The following is a 21595-nucleotide window of genomic DNA, read 5'->3' as shown; positions in this document are numbered from 1 at the left end:
CTTGTATCCAGCTGCAGAAAACCATCTTATAAAAAGACTGAGATTCACATTTTCTACTGTCTGAACCCCCAAATAAGTTCCAATCAACGGCTTCAAACATGACGGTGTAAATACACCCTTCCTAAAACAACCTATTCATTAATGCAGCACTGTACCACATTAAGCAGTGCTCTACATCGCAGCTGCACTTCATGCAAATGAAGCACCACACTCACATGTAAGTCTCTCCTTCAGCTCGGGAGTGGGCGCCATGTCCACGGAGCTCTTGCTGTGGCAGTTCAGCAGGGTCGGGTCAGCCCCGTGGCTCAGCAGCAGAGAGCAGACCTCCACTCTGTTTTTAGAAGCTGCCTCATGGAGTGGGGTGAACTGCCACAGATCCATGGCGTTCACACACGCCCCATGCTGGGAAAGCAAAAAAGGGAATGGTGGATGTAAATGGCAGGAAAGCATTGGTAAACAGAGCAAAGTTTTCATTGTTGGGAACCATTTTTCTTTGAATCTATTTTGAATAATCCTAGAAGGGATTAAACAGTCAGTCCTTAAAAACCCTGTTGAATGCTTGTGTATAGTTGGTACATATCTATCTTCTTTTTTAATGAAACAACAAAGACAGAGGAACTTTATTCTATTGGGATTCAATTTCCATCTTAGTTATTAGCTAAAATATGATCATATCAATTAAGAGTGAGTGCCACTGCTTAAGTAAATGCCAAGCGAGCATGTGTGTGAGTGTACCTTTAGCAGCAGCTCAGTAACTTCATAATGTCCATAAGAGCAGGCATTATGTAGAGGCACCAGACCACTGGAAGAGCAAAACACAAAACAGAATTATTACTAACAATTGTTTTTTTTTTTACTTTACTTATAAAATAATAATGAATAAATATACATTTCAACCCCTTTTTTTCCCCATTTTACTTTCATTTACTTGTACGTACCCCTTGTCCTTGGCGTGGACATCTGCTCCATGCTGTAGTAGCAGCTGAACTATCCTCACTCTGTTGTATCCTGCTGCCAGGTGAAGCGGAGTGGACTGGAGAGCCAGGATGTAACACAGAGAGAGACAAAGAGGGACCATGAGAGCAAGGGGAGAGAAAAAAAAAAAAAGAGGAAGGGGAAGTAGGATACACAGTGGGAGGGGGAAAAAAAAGACAGAAAAATAAAGCAAATGTTAGCCCACACATTCTACAGCACGACAGCATATCATTGCTATTTCATAACATTGGTCCTGTAAACACAGAGTGCTAGGAGGCACGCATTCTGGTGAACAACATCTCTAAAGGAAAGACTTTACGGAGAGAAATGGGCTGTTTCACCACTGAATCATTACATAGTTATAAAGCCCGACTATATTTTCCACCATAAAACTGATGAAAAGCTGCAGCTCTGGAGGCTGTAAGGATGGGACTGAGATGAGATGGCTTCAGCTCTGCATGCAGTCCTTCCTCTGTATGCTCTCAGCAAAGGCCATTCTTCTTCAAAGCTGGAGTGACACGTGGGTAGAAGCGTTCCCATTATTCAATCAAATTGAACTTGTTAAAGGAAAAAGTAATAGGAAACCTGCCTGTGAGTCCTGATATATAAGCCATTCTACATCACTGGATGTACAACGGCATCAAATTGTGAATAGGACTGGGATTAAATCTGCTACATGCAGCAGGCAGATCTGAGCGTTCTTAGATAGCACACACTGAGTTAACTAGAAATGTCCCTTTCACATAGTTGGACTGCAATCTTCCGGAGAGTCAGCCTACATTCCAGAAAAATGTTGACCGTACGGCAACGGAATGATATTAAGGAAGTTTGTCGTGGTATGTTTCTTTAAGAATAACAATCCTGTATGGAGATTTTACAAATAGTAAGCCAGCAGTGTAACGAGGAAGAATTTGTGTGAACTTCACGTGTGGAAAAAGGGCTTCATCCTTCCTCTTAAAAACAATAACTTACGCATGTATGGATTGTTATATTCCATCTAATTACCATTAAGTAATGACATGGAAGTAAATAAATACATAAATACATTTTCGCATGTTTTCCCCCCGATGGAGGTTTGTGGGAAGGGGTCGGCTCATCTATACTCCTCTTCCATTGGGTGACAAAATCTGTCCCAACAGCTCTGTCTTTAACATCATCATGTGAGATGAACAAGCTACACTTGTCTGGCCAGCCGATGGTCAATGAGGTAACAACGCTCGACTCCTTTTAGCACCATTGTCCCCCTGGGATCTGGTATGAACATCTCTAGAAGTGCAAAAATTCCTCAACATCATGCATACGGTCATGTCATCGCAAAGCAAGTGATTCTGATGACAGCAACATTAGTGCTCTGAAAGATGAACACAGGTCATGACGGAAATAAAGCGGAGGTGCAGAGAGAAGACCAGCAGTTGTGATGCTGTCAACGAAATGCAGATGTTGGTGGGATGACGGTGGCACGTTCAGCCAGCACCATCTGCATCTATCAAACCAACTGAAACCCCAAAACAGTGCATCAATCTGAGCTGAGCAAATCGGATGTTAGTAGACAACTTTTCAGCCTATTTTGGGATGTTAGGTGTTAATGACGTCAAAAAATGCAAGCTGAATAATCACCAAAACAAAAACACCACAAAAATCCTTCGATGTCGGTAGCATTCAGAAATGCAACTGCGCAGTTAAAAGACCTGAACACTGGTGTTGGTGATCAAGATCTTTCTTATAAAAAGCCAATAACAAGGTAATTCACAGGTCACTTATAAAAAATGTAATTTAAAAGATTTCTCAGGCTACAACATTATTTCATAAGCCATGATGCAAAACCATGGCAACATTAAAGAATAATGTTTACAAAGCGCTGGTTCGCAAAGTGGAGCTGCCCTAACTTGAAGACTTTAAAAAAATGATCATGTTTTCACTAATTGCTGCCTATTTTGTGAATTATGCAGAGTGGTTTTAAAGGTTTACGCAGACAGGACACTGGAACTGTTATCAATTAAGGGAAAGGTTCAACTTTTTTTCTTTCATCAAAACAGGTTTTTTTTTTGTTTTTTTTTATCAGACTTAAAAGTGAAAATGTATCTCCAAGGACCCTTTCGCTTTGAGCCAATCTCCTGCTTAGTGTTGTACTGGCCAGATGTCAGAGGAGATCTTGAAAAATAGATCATCTTTGCTGATCTCTGAGTTCAGATGAGAAGCAGCAGCAGCAAGGCGGTGAGGCTGAGCTGGGTGGACAGATGGTACACTCGTATTTACAGGATGTGACAGCAGCATTTGAAGGGAGCAAGACATGGTACACAGTAAGTCATCATCCTCATTTTAAATGCGGTGTCGCTCTGTGTACTTGTTCTTGCAAACTGTGGATATAAATAAACAGAAAAAAAAAACACAGCGTGTAAAACCAGTGATCGGGTCTTCAGCACATTTACATACTAATAAACCTCCTTAAACCTAGCTACAAGTGAGTCATCAGTAAGGCGTCACACAAACACACATACACACACACGTGCATGTTCTGTGTGCATGTACTGTTGCATCACTATGATGTTGTTGCCAGGGTCAGACTAGGTTTAAGCTCCACCTCCTCAATCTGTCATCCCTGTGAGAGCAGTGGGTACATGCATGTTTGAGTGTGAGAGAGAGAGAGTGAGAGAGAGAGAGAGAGAGAGAGAGAGAGAGAGAGAGAGAGAGAGAGAGAGAGAGAGAGACACTTGTATTGCATTCTACAGCCTATTTCGATTCTAGTCAGATAAAAGCAGCTCCAGCTGAAAGTTTTATTATGATACTCTGCTCTGACCTCAGCAGCCATAAACCACGAATAGTGAAAAAGTATCACCCATGTATCATCTTTCTGGTCATAATGCATTCAACATCCTCCAACTTTCCTCCACTGCAGCGTTTTTTTTTTTTCTGGTTCACTGAAATTACGACGCTACGATTTTTTCCCCCAGTAGTTTTACTATTTGAAAGGTCACATAGCAACCCTTCAGATGGCGGAGAAGGGAAAAAATTGAAAAATTGATTTTAACGAATGCTCTTTAAAGAAAGTGCAGCAGCGCTACAGTGAGCAAAAACCGGGATCTTTAAATGTCCCTGTGTTTACACGAGCATGATATTTCTGCTGATGCCAGTGCTGCAAGTTTAGAGGATGTGGATTGGGCCGTTTATGACAGGTAATAGTAATTTATGACCATGAAATGACAAATTAAATATGTATTCAAGATGCAGAGAGATGTGAGAACGAGAGCACTCTGAGCTTACAGCACATGTTTTAGCTATGCATGCCATATACTGTTATTGTCAGGATAAATTGGGTTATTCAGATATACAAGCATTTGGAATGCAAGTGATACTACAAATGATCAAGTACACTTAAAGAGAAACATAAACAAGTTTCATGCAATTTCAAAGTGTTGGTTCTATTCTCTATGGATGCCAATGTTGTCAGTTGGAGTGTCTATAGTTAAACCGTATTATGTTCATTTTTGTATCAAGTCTTCTACTCTTGGTGTTTCTATCCTTGAAGTGCTTTGGAACATAATGAAATTTGATCCCCTGAAAGTGAAAAACCGAGAAAATGATATTTCAAAGAGAGGGAATCGGCACTGACAGTGACTCGCTGAAAGTGAACAATAGCAATAAAAAAAAATAAAGAAACCATTTTGTTATGTTTTAATCACCTAAGAGCCTTTCTGTGGATGTGTGTGTGTGTGTGTGTGTGTGTGGGGGGGGAGATGAATGAGACAAATATGGGAGGAAAATGAAGGAAGCGAGGAGAGATGCGGAAGGCATTTTAAAGCCAAGATGGGAAAAAAAAACTAATCTTTCTGTCTGACTTCCCTTGGTAGCATTTGTCTTATTTATATGTATCCCTTCCCCCTCCATAGAAACACTATCCATCTGACTGGTAGCTGCGATGTCGCCCCACGTCATAGATTTTTCTTACTTGGTCATTTAACGGCAAACAGAATCGTCTCAAAAACGGCATGAAGAATAAGTCGGACTATCGCAGATATCGCTCACACATTTAGATTCAACAAAGTGTATAAAAACATACGGGGGTGTAATCTGCCGCTGTGTCAGTCCCCTTCTTTGTGATGTTTCCATTTTTCTTTAACCTCTCTTACATCCTCCCTTTCCCTCTCAGTCTTCCTATTCTCTTTACGAGCCTGTCAAGCTGTTCCCATGACAACGGTGACTGCTAGCTGTCAGCAGTTGCCATAGCAATGAGACATGATCTATCTGGGAGGGTGAACGGCCACATTTGGACCATTTTATTTAGTGTACAGTGTGTGTGTGTGTGTGTGTGTGTGTGTGTGTGTGTGTGTGTGTGTGTGTGTGTGTGTGTGTGTGTGTGTGTGTGTGTGTGTGTGTGTGTGTGTGTGTGTGTGTGTGTGTGTGTGTAGGAAGCTCTGATGTTATTTCTTAACTTTGCCCTGCAGGACCAATTTCCTTTTTACCCTATGAACCTGTAAATTAATACACTAGTCTGTTTAAAGTTAAACACACTGCTTATTGTACTTTCTTTGTCTTTTTTTTGCTTAAAATTTAAAACAAGAAACTATTCTGCCAGTAGTCTCCCTTTAAATTGATAATACCATATATTACGGCAAGGAAATAGATTGTACAGAACCTTTTAAACAAAGTAAGAATCATTAAGCAAAGTGGCTGAAATAAATAGCCATCTGTCTCTGAACAGATTCAATATTTATGTACCTTCTTCTCACTATCGGTGTGGAAACCAGAAGTGCAGCGATGTGAATTTTAGCGAATGAATCCGTCTGTTTTCATTTACACATTATTTTCAGAAAATGGACTTTGGGGTGATGAACATATTGTGCTGTGAAGAGAAAAAATTTCCTAACCCATCCAAACAATGTCCTCGGATTTATTACTTGAATAAATCCATAGTCGTTCTGTGCCCAAATGCTCAGATAAGTAGAACAAAAACAAATTTGAAACTAGACTATTTTTCTCCAACATCTCTCGATAGGCCTCTGTTGAAAAGACACTGGACCACCAGCCCCCAAGCAGTGCACTGATTAATTTAATTAAAAAAGCTCTTCTTGTTACGCAATGTCTTAGGGGATAAAAAAAAGAGGATAAGTTACAAAACCTTTTAACAAACTGCGGAACAAATCTTTAATTTGTCCTTGACTCTAGGAGCCGCCTTAGTACTCAGGTCAGGGCTGCACTTCAGCAGGTGGCCTCGCTAACAAGGTGAGTAGTGTCGGATGTCTGGATCAATAAACATATTAGCAAATCTGTGTGCCATTCCTTAAACTGACACACGCACACACACACACAAAATAAGGCGCTGACAGCTCAGCCCTGCCAACAGCTTGGAAGATAAATAACCTTCAGCTAGTCTTCACATCCTATGCTCCCCGTGCTCACTCACACAGCCAGACACACACACACACACACACACACACACACACACACACACACACACACACACACACACACACACACACACACACACACACACACACACACACACACACACACACAATCACCTGTCTGTCTGCTCAGCCTCTCAGCTATAAACACTGACTTTTTTCCGAGGAGCTGAGGGCTCCACGAAAATTCTAAAGCTGAGCAGCTCAGAGAGTTACTTCTGGAAAACACTTTGAAAGCAACAGAAAGCGTCTTTCTAACTTTCAATCTCAGACGGACATGACAGTTCTATATATTTTTTTTATGTTTTTATGTATCTGCTGACAGGTGCCAATCAGTTAAAGACCTCATAGCTCAAACGCATCACTTGTGCATTATAGGTGGAATAAAAACGTTCCACGTTATTATGTTCAAGGACCAGACTGATAGTTGGTGTGTATTTTAGCCAATGAGCTATTGTTTATGACAGATACATGTTTATTTGTGATGTAAAAACTACCCGTATCATATTCTCTATCATTTTCAGATTACTGTTATTATTGTAATTAAACAAAGTGGGAATTTTCAGCTGCAAAACATAAATAATAATGTAAAGTCAACCTCCTGCCCCATGAAGAGTTAACAAATTAACCGACCCTGCAGGACATTTTATCGTAAGTGAGATGAACTATTAATCACAACTAAACATTCTTTTAAACTACATTAGACGTTTTTAGAATGATATAAATTCATCGTATTTCTTAATTTAACGGTTTAAACACAACTTGTGACGGCTGATTATTCCTGATAAACTCCCTTCGTACCAAAGAGCTGCAGCTTCATAAATCTCCCCCAAAACAACAACATACAATGGGCCTGCATGAAAGCAAGAGGTTACATTTGTCAATGACACAAGGTTATTATATCTTCTCTGTTTGTCATCCGTCACCTGATTTGCTTCTGGATATTTCTAATATTTGTTCCAACGGAGCAGATGTCTAACATCTCTCTCAGACAGGGCATCAGGTTACATTTATACACACACCGACATGGCCGTGAAAAATCATTCATCATTCCTGTTGTGTTCGTGTGGATGTGTAAACAAGAGCCAACTTCAGCAAGACAAGATCTACGACGGCCTAAACTCTGATCTGAGGGGGAGTTTTCTAGGCATGTCGGCACATTTGTAATACAGAGATGTCAGCAATGAAATGAAAAACCCTCATTCAATTGTGGTGTAAAAGCTCAGGAAACAGCCGACCTTACAAACGTTTGCAGCTGCTTTGCTACTTTCCCTCATAACATTGCTGTCACGTAAACTGTGGATCACAAACAGATTTCTTAAAATCAAATATCCACTGTGTTCTAGTCCTGAAGAGTTCACTTTAAGAGATACATGTTTTCTCACTATATGGAGGGATGGATGATAAACACCGTCGGTCTCAGCAGGATAAGCTCCCATAATCAACATTTAAACAAGGCTTCAATGAAACTCTCTCTCTCTCTCTCTCTCTCCTTGCCTGCGTCTTTGAAGTCCGTGCCAGGTAGGACGCGAGTGGGTGCAATGATTCTCACTGGTAAGATACAGATACAGCACACAAAAACAAAGGCAGACACGCATTCACAACATGAGGAGCTCATCGGAGTCCAGAACATGAAATATGTTCTCTGAAGATCTGAAATATGATGTCAGTCAGAGGTTAGAGGTGCTGGAAGCGTATATGTGAGTGAGGCATATAAGAAGGGAAAGTTGAATATTAAGAAAGAGGGGAAAAAACAAATGAGACTATATGGCCTGTGTGTGTGTGTGTGTGTGCATTGGGTAATCAGAAAGCACAGGTTTTTTGGGTAATCAGAAAGCACAGGCTTTTTTCCTGAGGCAGCAATGTCTGCAGGAGCAAGTGTGTGTGTGTGTGTGTGTGTGTGTGTGTGTGTGTGTGTGTGTGTGTGTGTGTGTGTGTGTGTGTGTGTGTGTGTGTGTGTGTGTGTGTGTGTGTGTGTGTGTGTGTGTGTGTGTGTGTGTGGGGAGTAAGCGGTAGGTTTCAATAGAGGCAGCTTGATAACGCTCTCCACTCAGCTGTGTTAATAATATCCCACTCTGATGGGCCCTCAATCATCTGAGTGCTCACACGCACACACACACGCACACACACACGCACACACACACACAAACACACAAACATACACACTCGTACATACACGTTATACTGCTGTTGCCTGTGCTGTATAGTGTAATAATATATAGTGCACTGCAATAAGAACAAAAAGCTCTTACTGTGTGGAGGAAACCGTTCCAGACAAAGGCTAGATACAGAACAGCCATATGTGACATACGTGTCCAACACTACATTACATTACATTACATTACAGTCATTTAGCAGACGCTTTTATCCAAAGCGACTTACAGTCAGTAGTATATTACATATCATTCACCCATTCACACACTGATGACAGGCTACCATGCAAGGTGCCACCATCAGACTCTAACTAACATTCATGCAACATCCAGTCCACACCGATGGCAAGCCTTCGGGAGCAACTTGGGGTTAAGTGTCTTGCCCAAGGACACAGACTGTCTTGACCGACCCTCTGATTGGAGAACTACCTTGCTCTCCACTACGCCACAGCCGCCCCATGCCGCTACATGTTCCAGACAAACTAGAAAAACCAATCTCTTAATGGACCTTGCTCTGAAGGCATTATCTCATTGGAACAGGGAACAGCACCTTCCCCAAACTATTTTTTTTCTGCTTCAGCATTCAGGGTTCCCTTAACTGGAACTACGGGGCCAAGCCCAAACCCTTCCAGACCAAAGCTACAGGGGTGTCCACATACTTTTGGTCACACAGTATCTCTCTCCATCTTGTTTGCTCTCTTCTCTCTTCTCATGTGAGTCCTGTGTGTGTGTGTGTGTGTGTGTGTGTGTGTGTGTGTGTGTGTGTGTGTGTGTGTGTGTGTGTGTGTGTGTGTGTGTGTGTGTGTGTGTGTGTGTGTGTGTACAAGCAGATTTTTTTGTTAATTCAGCCGAGAGCCATTTGCAATCAACATTAATGCTTCAGATTTGTGTTGGTATGCGACTGCATGCCAGAAGAGGGGAGACGGAGAGCCTGTGCCACTTCTAATTAAAATGAAACAGAGGAGGAGGAGAGAGAGAGAGAGGAGGAGGAGAGAGAGAGAGAGAGAGAGAGAGTAAGGGGCTCTTATTCGATTTAAAGAGAAACATTATTATTACCAATCATTGGGATACAAACTCGGTTTTGTCCATGATTATCATTAGTGTCGTCTTAACAATTTGCCTCTGTGTGTGTGTGTGTGTGTGTGTGTGTGTGTGTGTGTGTGTGTGTGTGTGTGTGTGTGTGTGTGTGTGTGTGTGTGTGTGTGTGGTCTGTGGTCTGAGTGATGCTTGATGTGTCATATTTAGAATGTTTGTATGAATTTAATCCAGAAAATGTTACCGTGTCATGCTATTTGTCTCATTCTCAATCACTTCTTATTCTATTTCACAATAGTTAGTTATTATCTGTTTATGTAATGCTCTGTTACTTATATTCGTAGTCATCAAAGGCCCATGTCTTTGTCACAAGAAATTGTCTAAATTGCTTGCTTCTCTTTGTTAACACACGACACACTATAAAATATACCTAATATCATCATACTTATGCCATGTAAATAAAGTAATCAGATAATAAAAGTTGCTTTTTATTTGAACCCTGCCTTCAAAAAAAAAAAATTTAATAAAAAAAAAAAGGTCAAACTAAGTCTGAACTGAATCTAAATAAAAGCTGTTAATGGTTGCACACTCATATTTGCCAGCAGACTGAATTCCATTAGTGGATTTAGTCAAAGGACAAGAATGGCAAGCATCTAATATATAAGGCTATTGCACTACACTCACTGAATAATGTCTATTAGCAGTGGGAATATAAATCCCCATAACCCAATAAATGAGATGAATTAAAAAATAAAATAAAACTGCACTGGCGTGGAAATATATTCCATCTACTGTGCATGAGTGCTTTGAGTCTGAGCAATGAAAGAGTATTGCACATACAGATTGTTCAGGAGAGGTCATTTCAGAATACATCAGAGAACAGCTTTTACTGGACGCCTGGTTGGTTGCATTCATCTACTAATGAACCATTACATTTCAATAATCTCTTGTGTTTGTCCCCTGCTTTTCCAAAGAATTTCAAATAACATGGCGTTCCCCCTCGTAGTATGAAAGCCCTCAGCAGGCCACCTGCACAGATAATAGCCAGAGGATGTTCTCTCACAATTATGGGTATGACAGTGATATGATGGATACAAGCTGCAGCTGAGCATCATCAACACTCAAGTACCCATGATTATAGGAAAGAGCCTCCTCGAGGCTGTTATAGCATTTATATGACATTACCAGTAGTAAGGGGGGGGGGGGGAAGCTCCATTTGGCTCCCTGCTGTTCCCAGTAGTTGTCATAGCAACTTATAAAATATAGGGGTTCTGCTTTAGTGACCGATAAATAACAGCAATTTTCTGTTTTCTGAAAAATTATCTCTCACCAATCAAATCTTTCAGATAAATAAATCACCTGGCTCTCAGCCGTAGGGCTGCAACTAACGATTAATCTGGTAAATATCTTTAAGATGAATTGATTCATTGTTTTAAAATACCAGAAATTAGTGAAAAATGTCCATTCCATCCCTATTTCTCAGAGTCCAAGGTGATGTCTGAAATATTCCATATTTGAGAAACTGAGAATATAATTTTCTGCCATTTTGCGTGAAAATGTGTTAGTTTGTTTTTCTGTGGATTGACCAATCGATTAGTTAATTAATCGTTGCAGGTCTAGTCGGTAGCAGTCTTCACTTATGTCAGGTTTGAAAAACAGTGATATGGAGGACTGCAGGGAGTTTCTCTCCAACTAAAGCTGGGATGTGCACTCATTCATCCCAGGGACTAATTAGTCACGATAAGCCAGACTGCTGTGACCCAGCAGGGCTCAACCGGAGACTCGGGGCTCCCTGAGGAACATGAGCCGATGCCATGCTCACATAATAATTTATATCAAGCAAACAGGGTGTAATACAGCAGCTTCCCCCGTTTATTTTCCAAGCCTTCAAGTCTCACTCTGCAATTTAATAACACCACAATCACTCCCAAGCGAAACATTATCTGACTGTTTAACTCGAATGTTTGGTTCTTGTCAAGATAGCTTAACATATAGATAATTAGAAATAGAATACACATGTAACGCAGAGGTGACGTGCACAAGAGATTCAGAGAAACTAGAAACTTTGCTTTATTTATTTTATTTTCATTATACCCGAAGTCTCAAATAGTAATAAGACGAAGCGTGACTTCAGAGTGTTTGTAACGCTTAGAAAAATGTATTCTTCATTTTACGCTCCTTTTGTGATTACTGTGTATATGAAAAAACAGTCTGTTTGGGTCACGTGACCTCCAATTCAGTCTGCGGCGCCTATGCCCACGTTGCCTCACAGCCCAGCGCTGCTCTCGGAGGCGTCGGGCTCAACACAAGTCTGGATGAGCAGTTGCTTATCATGATTGTGTATGTTAATAGAGTTCAGGTTCACTAAAATGTCAATAAGCTCTGAGTCACAATAATTCACTGACGTGGGAAAAAAATATATGTAAGACACATCTCTGTGTAGACTCGTCTCTGTGTTGAATACAAAGAAGCTTCAGCTCCTATCACAATTCAAAACTAATTAACCTGAAGAAACGATTTCATGGGAACCACAGGTACTGCCAAAAAGCAAATACAAATGTACTAAATGAGAACATCTGCACCTTTCATATGTTCTTTAATCAACTGAAAAAGCAGGACATAAACAACAAATCTTTGTGTAACAATCTACTATATGCTGTCATAAATGTTTGGTATCAGTTCAGAGTGAATGCTAATGTATTCACTGTCTACATCTATTCATTTCAACAACCAAGCAAGTCCACTAATGTCTGAGAGCACGCTGAATATTTGATACAACGGAGCCCCACAGCTGCCAATAACAGCAGTTGTTTCACTTTCCTGGTTAAAAATTTTAAATTGTTAAAAAACAAAACCTCGAAAGCAGTTGGTTTTGTCAACCTGATGACTTTCCTGAGGTTCAGTCCCACATAGGAATGTTTTTGGGTTTTTTTGCGTGCGCACTCTTTCCTTTCCTCTTACCTTGCGGCCGTCGCTGGCGTGGCAGTTGACGTTGAGCGGAGTGAGCAAGGCCATTAGCTTCTCCTCGTTTCCACTCCTGCAAAACACACACACACACACACACACAAACAAACACACACATTAGATAGAAAACATCCGACGCCATGGAGGATTAGCACTGTTCCTCGCCAAGGAGAGTGTGGGGGAGAAAAATGAGGAGGAGCGAGATAAGAATGAGGAAGAATTTCATCTGCAGAAAACAGACTGACATAGAGGAATGTTTTGGGGGGATGGATCGAAGTGTGTGTGCGTGTGTGTGTGTGTTTTCTTGTAACCGCAACAAGCTAAACAAATCTGTTAGAGAAAGCCATTTAGCTTAGCAGCAGTGGGGTTAAGATTGTGTTTATGTTGTTGAGCTGTGCTTCCTGGTTCCTAGGCTCACTGCCCTGGCATTGAGTGACCACCAGGAGAGTGTTGCCAAGGCAGCGGCCAGTCCAACCATCATCCCCGTGACAGCCGTAAAGGAAGAAGCTGTCAGATGGAAAGAAAGGGATTATTCTTCTATTCTCCTATGTTCCCTTCCTCTCCTTCTCTCCTTTTCCTTTTGTTTTTTCCGTTTTTTGGGGCGTTGGTTGGTTGGTTGGGCCTCTCCTTCATTCTTTTTTGTTTCTATTTCTTTCACTCACTGACCAAAAGAGACACATCCTCCCCATCTCTCCTCTGACTCTTCATGATTTTCCTCCAACGACCATTATCTGCTGCTCTCTTACCCCTTTGACCCTCTCACTACCTTCTCATCTAAGCTGACCACCTTTACACTCCCTCTCTTCTTCTCCACTTTAACTACCGTCCTCTGCTCAGCCTCTTCCTTTTAGTTCCCCCGTTTCATTTACCCCCCCCCACCACCACCACCACCCCCTGCATCCTGCTGCTGGTAGCCTCACACAAGGGAGCCTTCATTTCCATGCAAACAACATCTTGGGGATTTAACAGGGAAGAAGGACACTCGTGGTATGTGTGTGTTTAAATCTGCTTGTCTGTTTAAACGATGTGTGGACAGCACAACTTGGCATCTTCTAGTCAACTAACTATATGAATCAGCGTAAAAACCAATAACCCAAGAAATGAAGGCATAGGTCAGCATTTTGGGAAATAAGTTTGTGTGATTTCTTAACGAGAATCATTTTGATGGCATTCTCATGTTTGTCAAATAAAGGGGAAGCACTCAGCAGCAGATTGCGACCTTTGCTGAGAGGCAGGCTCGCTGTGCACATGCTCTTCTCTGTTTCTACACCACTGTGTAAGGATGATATCTGTGCCAGAAATAAAACGGGGAAAAAACAAAGTGCAAAAAACAACAATATCCTATAAGCCACGTGTGGGAGTTATTTGACCCAACAGCATTAAAAAAAGTAAAAAAATAAATAAACTTCTTCTGAAAAACGACATTGGGGATGAGCCAGGCAGCGGCTCATCTGTGATAGAGGCACACTGAGTTCACAGTTCACACTTAAACAGCCTGCTGACCCCATAATGCACTGGGGTACTGCTATGCTAAGCCAGCTGCTTCCCTGTGTGTGTGTGTTTGTGACTGTGAGTGTATTTGTGTGTGTCTCTGGGAGAGAGAAAAAGAGTGGTGTGAGAGAGAAAGAGAGAGAGAGAGGGAGAGAGGCTGCTGAGGCATTGAGCGCTCAGCCACCCACACACAATCCCAAATGAAAGCTCTGCCATTTCCTCATGCAATAGACTAAAACACACACGAGCACACACACACACAGCACACACACAAGCACACACACACACACACACACACGCACACACACACAGCACACACAAACGCTGTGCCCACATGCACTGCCTGCAACCATAACATGCCAAGTGTCCCTGGCCCACATGTTCTCTAGATCTGAAAAACATGACTACTGTAAGAGCTGAGTGTGCGTGTGTGTGCGTGCGTGAGTGTGCGTGTGTGTGTGTGTGGTAGTGGCTGTGATGGAGGGAAAGAAGGAGCAAGTAATAAACCATTTGACGCACAGAAATGCAAGTTGAAAGGGAAATCGAAGGCGGCAGCAAATGATGGAATACAAACAAAGGAGAAGAAAGCCAAAGAGATGAAGAAACAGAGGGAGAAGAAAATAAAGGAAAGAAAAGGAAACAAGATAAGAAAAGGAGGTGGCGGGGGCGGGAGAGGGGAAGGATGAGGAAAATAAATAAATCAAAACCAAGAAAGAAGAAAAGGGCAGAAAACAAGAGAAAAGAGAAGGAATCCAGAGGAGGAAACGAGGGAAAAGACCGGAAATGAAGACATGAAGGATGAAGAGAGGAGAGGAAACAAGAGGAAAGGGGGGGATAAAAACAAACAAGGACCGGAAACAGAAAACACAATTGGATCAAAGAGGAGAGGAAGAGGAGGTAACAAAGAAGTGAGAATAGGGAAGAATGACAAACATAGAAACAAGAACAAAAGAGAAAGCGAGAGGAAAATCGTGAAAACATGAGGAGGAAACGAGAAGAAACGTTGACAGAGGAGGACAGTAAAGGGGTAAAAGGACCACAATGAAGATAGGAGGAAAAGGGAAAGAAAGCAGAAACTGTAGAGGAGCAGAGAAGAAAGTAAGCGTGGAATTAAGAGATGAGAGGGAGCCAAAGAACTGAGCATGTGAACAAGGAAGCAGGGGAAGAAACACATGAAAAGGATGTCACCAAGCAGGAAAAGGCATAATAAGGTGTGAAAACAGGAGGGGGGGAGAAAAAAACCAAAACAAAGAGCATGCAAAGTCTGGTACTCACCTCGCCGCCTCCAGCAGCTCATCCTTCTTGTATTCACCTAGATGGTTGCAGAAGATCATAGTGTCAGACAACTGGCCACCAACACACACAGACCACACGCACACACACATGACCAGCCACACACACTTGTAAAGACACACACAGAGGAAGGATCTATCCATCGGGGGGGAAGAAGAGACACCCTCTCTCTCTCATCCTCCTCCTCCTCCTCCTCCTCTCTTTCTCTCCCATTCTCGCTCTGTGCGCACCCCTCTGGCTCCGGTTGCCGTGGCGATGCGTTGCCGGCAGCGACCACAGCGTGTTCATTGTCTGGGGCAGCGAGCGGCGGACCGACACACGCTCTGCCTCTACCCGTCCGTGCGTCCGTCCATCCCTCCCCCTCCTCCTCCTCCTCCTCTGCCGCGTTGTTCCCCGTCTCCCGGCCGCCGCTCATGCTGCTAACCATCTTCCCTCGTTCTCCATCATCTACGTCCCCGTCTTACTCTCACCCTCTCTGTCTGCCTGCTTTTTTTTTTTTTTTTTTTTTTATTCCTCCTGTGGGCTCAGGGCGCAGTTACCATAAAAAAAAAAATCACAACAGAAATAAACAAACCCCTCCCCCTACCTCCCTCGCCCTATCTCTCTCTCTCCCTCTCTTAGCCCTGCCCCCTGTAACTACAGTCACAATGTACACACACACACACACACACACACACACACACACACCTTCACACATGTGTCTCTTCTGCTTGGGAAACGGGGGGGGGGGTCTCTTCTCAGACATTGAACCTTTAACATTCTGTTTAAGTGATGGCTTGTAGGATTTAAGGATAAGACGTCATTAGGGGGCGCACCATTTGACCATCATATGGACTATCTATTAAAAAAAGACTGCCAATTGTAGATTCTAAAATAAAATGTAATATGAATTGTATAACAATACGTTTTGTTATGCATTTAGAACTGATATATAATTATAACAACCTGAGAGCTGAAAGATCTGCTCTCTCCAGTGTATTTTCTGTGTCATTACTGGTATAAAAAGGCCGGTCTCAAAGTAGATTAAAAAAATAAATGAAGCAACAGAGGCGGAAAAGACTCTTTTTTTGTCCCTAAAGGGGGTCAAGCTCCAAAAAAACTGGATCCCACACTTCCCCATAATGCAAGTCAATAACGTCATCCATCAGATCCTCTCCCTGCCTCCGTCACCTGTACGCCATTGTGTATGAAGTGTGTCAAGTGTAGTTTTGAGAGCCGCCATTTTTTTAAAATCTGGGTTGAGTAAATTAAAAGCAGCGAGACAAGGTCCAACCTAGTAAGACTACCTGTGCAACTTTTACTGAAGAGTGCCTTAAGGGCTTATTTGTAGATGAAAAGCAATATATTCAAGTTTCCAGCACATTTACTCAAAGCAGTTCATCTGTGATAGAGACCAGAGAGAAAGAGAAAGGTAAAACAATTGAAATAGGACATAAAAAAAATAAAAAATAAATAAAAGGAAGATGGATAAGCAAATGCGATACAGATAAATGGAAAGAGGATGAGGAAGACGGGCTGTGCATGTGCGTCGCTGACAGAGGGGTGGGGTAGGGTGAGGAGCGCAGAAGAAAGGTTACAGGGAAGGGGACGGGGGGGAGGAGGGAGGAACAAAGGATTTGCAGATGAAAGAGAGAAGGGATGATTAGGGATCTGGAAACTGACATGCATGGATTTGACACAGTATAATTGGTGTTAGGGAGGCTAAGGCGGAACAGTCAGGGGAAGAAGAAAGGGGGAGACAAGGGGGGGGGGGGGTAGAAAAAAATATGAATACAAAGAGAGACGAGAGAAACGTACAGAGACAGATCAAGACGCTAAATTAGATGATGTACTTTTCCAAACCAATTAATGTACTGAGACAATCGTTTTCCACTACACACCCGACAGTCACGGCCCTTAAAGCGACTGTATACTGTATCATCACAAACAAATACTTTTCATATAGATTTTTTTCCTCGTAGAGAAAATAGGAAAGAGATTGGAGGAATGCTCAAATCCCCACCTTAAACTTCCTTGAAACTTTCAACATGTCATAACACTTTGAACTTCATTGGTTTGAAAATCGAGCTTTTAAGCTTTTGGATATCTTTCACAGCCAGAGTGGGTGAGGTCACCACGGATATGCAACTCTCTGTGCAGAAGTGGCTTTTTAAACAACAACAAAATATTTTAAGTGAGTTCAATCCCACAGTTTCCCACCTCCACTTGAAGTCTAAAAAAAATAAAAAAATAAAAAAAAATCTAAAAGGGAGAGATTTATTTCATGATTTGTGACTAATGACAGGAAGGGAGCGACTCGGTCTCCCAATTCAATCAGAGTGAAACTTACACCTGAACAAAAACATGCTCTATATCATTCTGTTCAGCTGAGTCTGCTGTCGTGCGTACTGTGTAAATGAAGTGAAGGCAATACGAGATATACTTTTTGCTCGACCGCAGTTTGCTTCCAATATTATTCATGCTTTGAGAGCTAAAGTGATTGTGACTCAGCAGTTTTAATTAGTTTCTCTCGTTCTCTCACACACACACACACACACACACACACACACACACACACACACACACACACACACACACACACACACACACACACACACACACACACACACACACACACACACACACACACACACACACACACACACAAACCAAGGACGGGTTAGCATGGCTATTAATCTGCTGCCACTTTGCTCGACTACACTTCCCACGCCAAATCAAAACATAATAATCATGCATTTGAAAAAGAAACGGATGAGAAAACCAACTAACAAGAGGGACTAAGCAGTATTTTCTCACATACAGAACAATGTTGAGAACTGTGACACACAAATCTTTATTAAAATCTGGCTGAAATTTGACTTAATAATCAAAAAAAAACTCTGCTTCATTACCACCAGGAGTCGCTAAAGATGTAAATTCTGCAGCATGTCATTCAAGCGTATGGTCCTTTAATGGATGGAAAACAATTAACAAGGAGACATAGTCATTTATAATGTCCTTGTGACATGTCCATATCACATCATTGGACCTGCTGCTGCCAGAACAAAATGATGTGTTCACACATCCGCTACCTGGCCAGCTTGTTAAAGTGGCGTAATGTTGGCAGTGACACAGAGAGAGATGAAAAGAACCGCACGAAGGAGACGGTGAGAAACTGAATCAACTTAGATTAACTTATCCCAACAGCTTAATGCGGCTGTGTGGCATAAGACAGAGGAGGATGTTTGTATTTAAGTATGTATGAACACATCCGAGTCTGACTGCGTGTGTGTGTGTGTGTGTGTGTGTGTGTGTGTGTGTGTGTGTGTGTGTGTGTGTGTGTGTGTGTGTGTGTCTGTGTAGTGTCGACAATCCTGCTGACTCCAAACAGAAGAGACAAGGACAGGTTAAAGCTCGGACCAGGCTAGCTGCCTCCTGAATGATGATATTATGTGAGTTTGTGTGTGAGAGTGTATATGTAAGTGTGTATGTGTGTGTGTGTGTGTGTGTGTGTGTGTGTGTGTGTGTGTGTGTGTGTGTGTGTGTGTGTGTGTCACTACCTTGGCAGAGTGCTGTGGACATCGGAGATCACTGTTTGAATTCCAATTGTTGTATGCTTGCAAGCATGTATTCCTTTGCATAAACATGGCTCTGTGTGTGTGTGTGTGTGTGTGTGTGTGTGTGTGTGTGTGTGTGTGTGTGTGTGTGTGTGTGTGTGTGTGTGTGTGTGTGTGTGTGTACATGCATGTGTATGTAAGTGCAAGGGTGTGTTTCAAGGGTCGGTCACAGGTGAGTGCAAGTCAATGTCAAACAGTAATACTGCTATATATATCTTGACCATGCAGCAAGGACCTAGTGTTCTCTGTGTGTGTGTGTGTGTGTGTGTGTGTGTGTGTGTCGGTGTGTCTGTGTCGGTGTGTGCGCACTAAGTGGCTGTACAAGCCCAGATGACGCTGACTGATGCTGACTGGACCATGAGTCGCCTCAGTGCCCAGCTGTCTGCTTCTGTGTGTGTGTGTGTGTGCGTGTGTGCGTGTGCGAGTTGGTGTGTGTTTAAATCAAATATCATTTATCGTAGTAGCAGTTTATCCGCTGTTATACAACAACTGGCTCCGAGTCAGGAGTGGAGCGATCCACTTATAACCTCAGCAAGGTCGCAACTGCTGAGGCGGACCTTCGCGCACTGAGACCAATCGGGGGGGGAAGGTGTGCGGAAATTATAAAAGAGGGTGTTTGTTTGGGCCCTTTTTCGCTGGCTGACTCGGTGTACTTCACACACTCTCACCACTTACACGGTGTGATTAATTGCTTCACACGGTGCAGACAAAGACAGATTAACTGTGTGTTGTTGTGTCCACCCACTCCATCCTCTTTCACTCTCGGTTCTGTAAACGTAAGAATCTGGACGTTTTTGGTCGGTATACACCTCTCAAAACTCATGATACAATATCAGTGTGTGTATCCGTCTGTGACCTTGAGTGGTCAGTCCAAATGGCTATTATTTAAACTGTGAATAGTATTGCGCTCATTCTTGGCCAATTGAAAATTTCTTCACAATTACTGTGAAAATGACTCATTCGTTTGAATAAATAACGTCTTATCTTCAGGGGGCGATGTATTCAAGCAGCTTTGAAATTAGTTTGGTCCTCCTTGAATTTGTGGTTATTGAATATAAAGCGATATTGTTAATGGAAGAAGGAGTCGCTGCACATAGTGATGTGTGTGTACTGAACTTATTTCAATTGACCAGAAATTACCAAAATAAAAGCGTTGTTGTTGTCCTCGTCACTTAGAACACACACACTAAATACATACGAACATAATTAGGTTTATAGACAAGTTTTTATTGACTCCATACACATAGATTGTGGGTTGTTATATATGCCCTTGTTTTGACCTTTTCTGGAAAGTGTTTTTGTCGCCAAGAACAGCACTGCCATGTATTTGGAGTCACTTTGCCAGGGAGGATTCTGGATCTTGCTTTGCTGGAAAATGTTGGTTTTTTAATTGGCACAAGGGACACAATCCATCTCAAACTCCAACTTCCTCCCTACGCAATATCCAAAACAGTGCGCTACTCGGGGGCTCCGTCGGTGTTCGGGATTTAACATCCTTTGATTTTAAACTTTTCTTTCCCTCAGCTTCTGTCTCTAACAGCTAGAGCAGCACTGCCCCCGAGGGCTGCGAGAGGGCCTTCCTGGATAACGATTAAAAAACAAAAACAAAATGCTAATTCACGATGGTATCAGGAAAGCAGTTTGCATGCCTGCGAAAAAGAAAAAAAAAAGGCACAACCCATCAGAATGGATTCCCTTCACTGTTCGTTAAACAGATACAAAAGGACAGGAAGGAGGTTGGAGCAACCACTCCTACTTCTCCTCCTCCTCCTCCTCCTCCTCTCAGGAGCAACAACAAGAAAAAAAAACACAACAAAGTTAGCTGCGTACAAATAAATATTGATAAGATTAGATCATATTGCAGCTGTACTGAGTGAGGCACACAAACAGGAGTCACGCAACAACAGAGGAGGAAAAAAACAAACAGACTGCAATCAGCTCCCTCCACTACATCTGATCCTCAGTAGTCGGCCGAGCACACAGCCTGCTCTACACAATGACTCATGTCATATAATGAAAACCGATCATAGCAATGGATACGTCTATATTTTATGGTTATTCAATATTTTTATGTTTTTTTTCCCCCTTACAAATGGATAGCTAATCTTACTACTCAAATGTCTTTAAACATATGGACATTTATTGAGGATAAAGAACTTATTTTAGCCATTCATTTTGTATCTCTCAATGATCTATAAGAACCACTTGTTAAAGTGTTAAGATTTTTTAATTCCAGCAAGGCAAACTAGGCTACAAAGCAAGTGTTAGCCCCGGCTTTAGGTGTGTATTTTTAATCCATCCGATTCTTTCCCTTTTCTGGAAGATTTCTGCATCCAGGACATACAGGTCAGTAGCTGTTTCCTAACTGGTATTTGACTTCATTAACCAAATTCTGTCTGTCTACTCTTGCACAGTGGCCGACTGCCCTCGCTAACTCACTCCGGGTCGTGGAGCCGTGCAGCCGTGTGGAAAACGAGGCAATTTTTCAGCTGCAGGAAAATGTCCTGAATGGGGTGAGGAAACAGAAACAAACACAAACACACACACACACACACACACACACACACACACACACACACACACACACACACACACACACACACACACACACACACACACACACACACACACACACACACACACACACACACACACACACACACACAAACACTTAATTTTGCGTCTC

General features: G+C 42.2%; 1 protein-coding gene across 1 annotated transcript in view; it reads right to left on the bottom strand.

Moving 5' to 3' along the window:
* The window catches only part of LOC129102065 (poly [ADP-ribose] polymerase tankyrase-1-like), a 73758-nt gene that overhangs the window by 28566 nt on the left and 23597 nt on the right, over window positions 1-21595 (bottom strand). Inside the window, 5 exon segments of the mRNA XM_054612007.1 lie at window positions 216-402; window positions 736-802; window positions 939-1033; window positions 12527-12602; window positions 15296-15332. Of these exon segments, the coding sequence (XP_054467982.1) occupies window positions 216-402; window positions 736-802; window positions 939-1033; window positions 12527-12602; window positions 15296-15332 (462 nt within the window).

The sequence above is a fragment of the Anoplopoma fimbria genome, chromosome 14 (assembly GCF_027596085.1).
Source record: "Anoplopoma fimbria isolate UVic2021 breed Golden Eagle Sablefish chromosome 14, Afim_UVic_2022, whole genome shotgun sequence".
Taxonomy (NCBI): domain Eukaryota; kingdom Metazoa; phylum Chordata; class Actinopteri; order Perciformes; family Anoplopomatidae; genus Anoplopoma; species Anoplopoma fimbria.
This window is presented reverse-complemented; position numbering and strand designations above follow the sequence as displayed.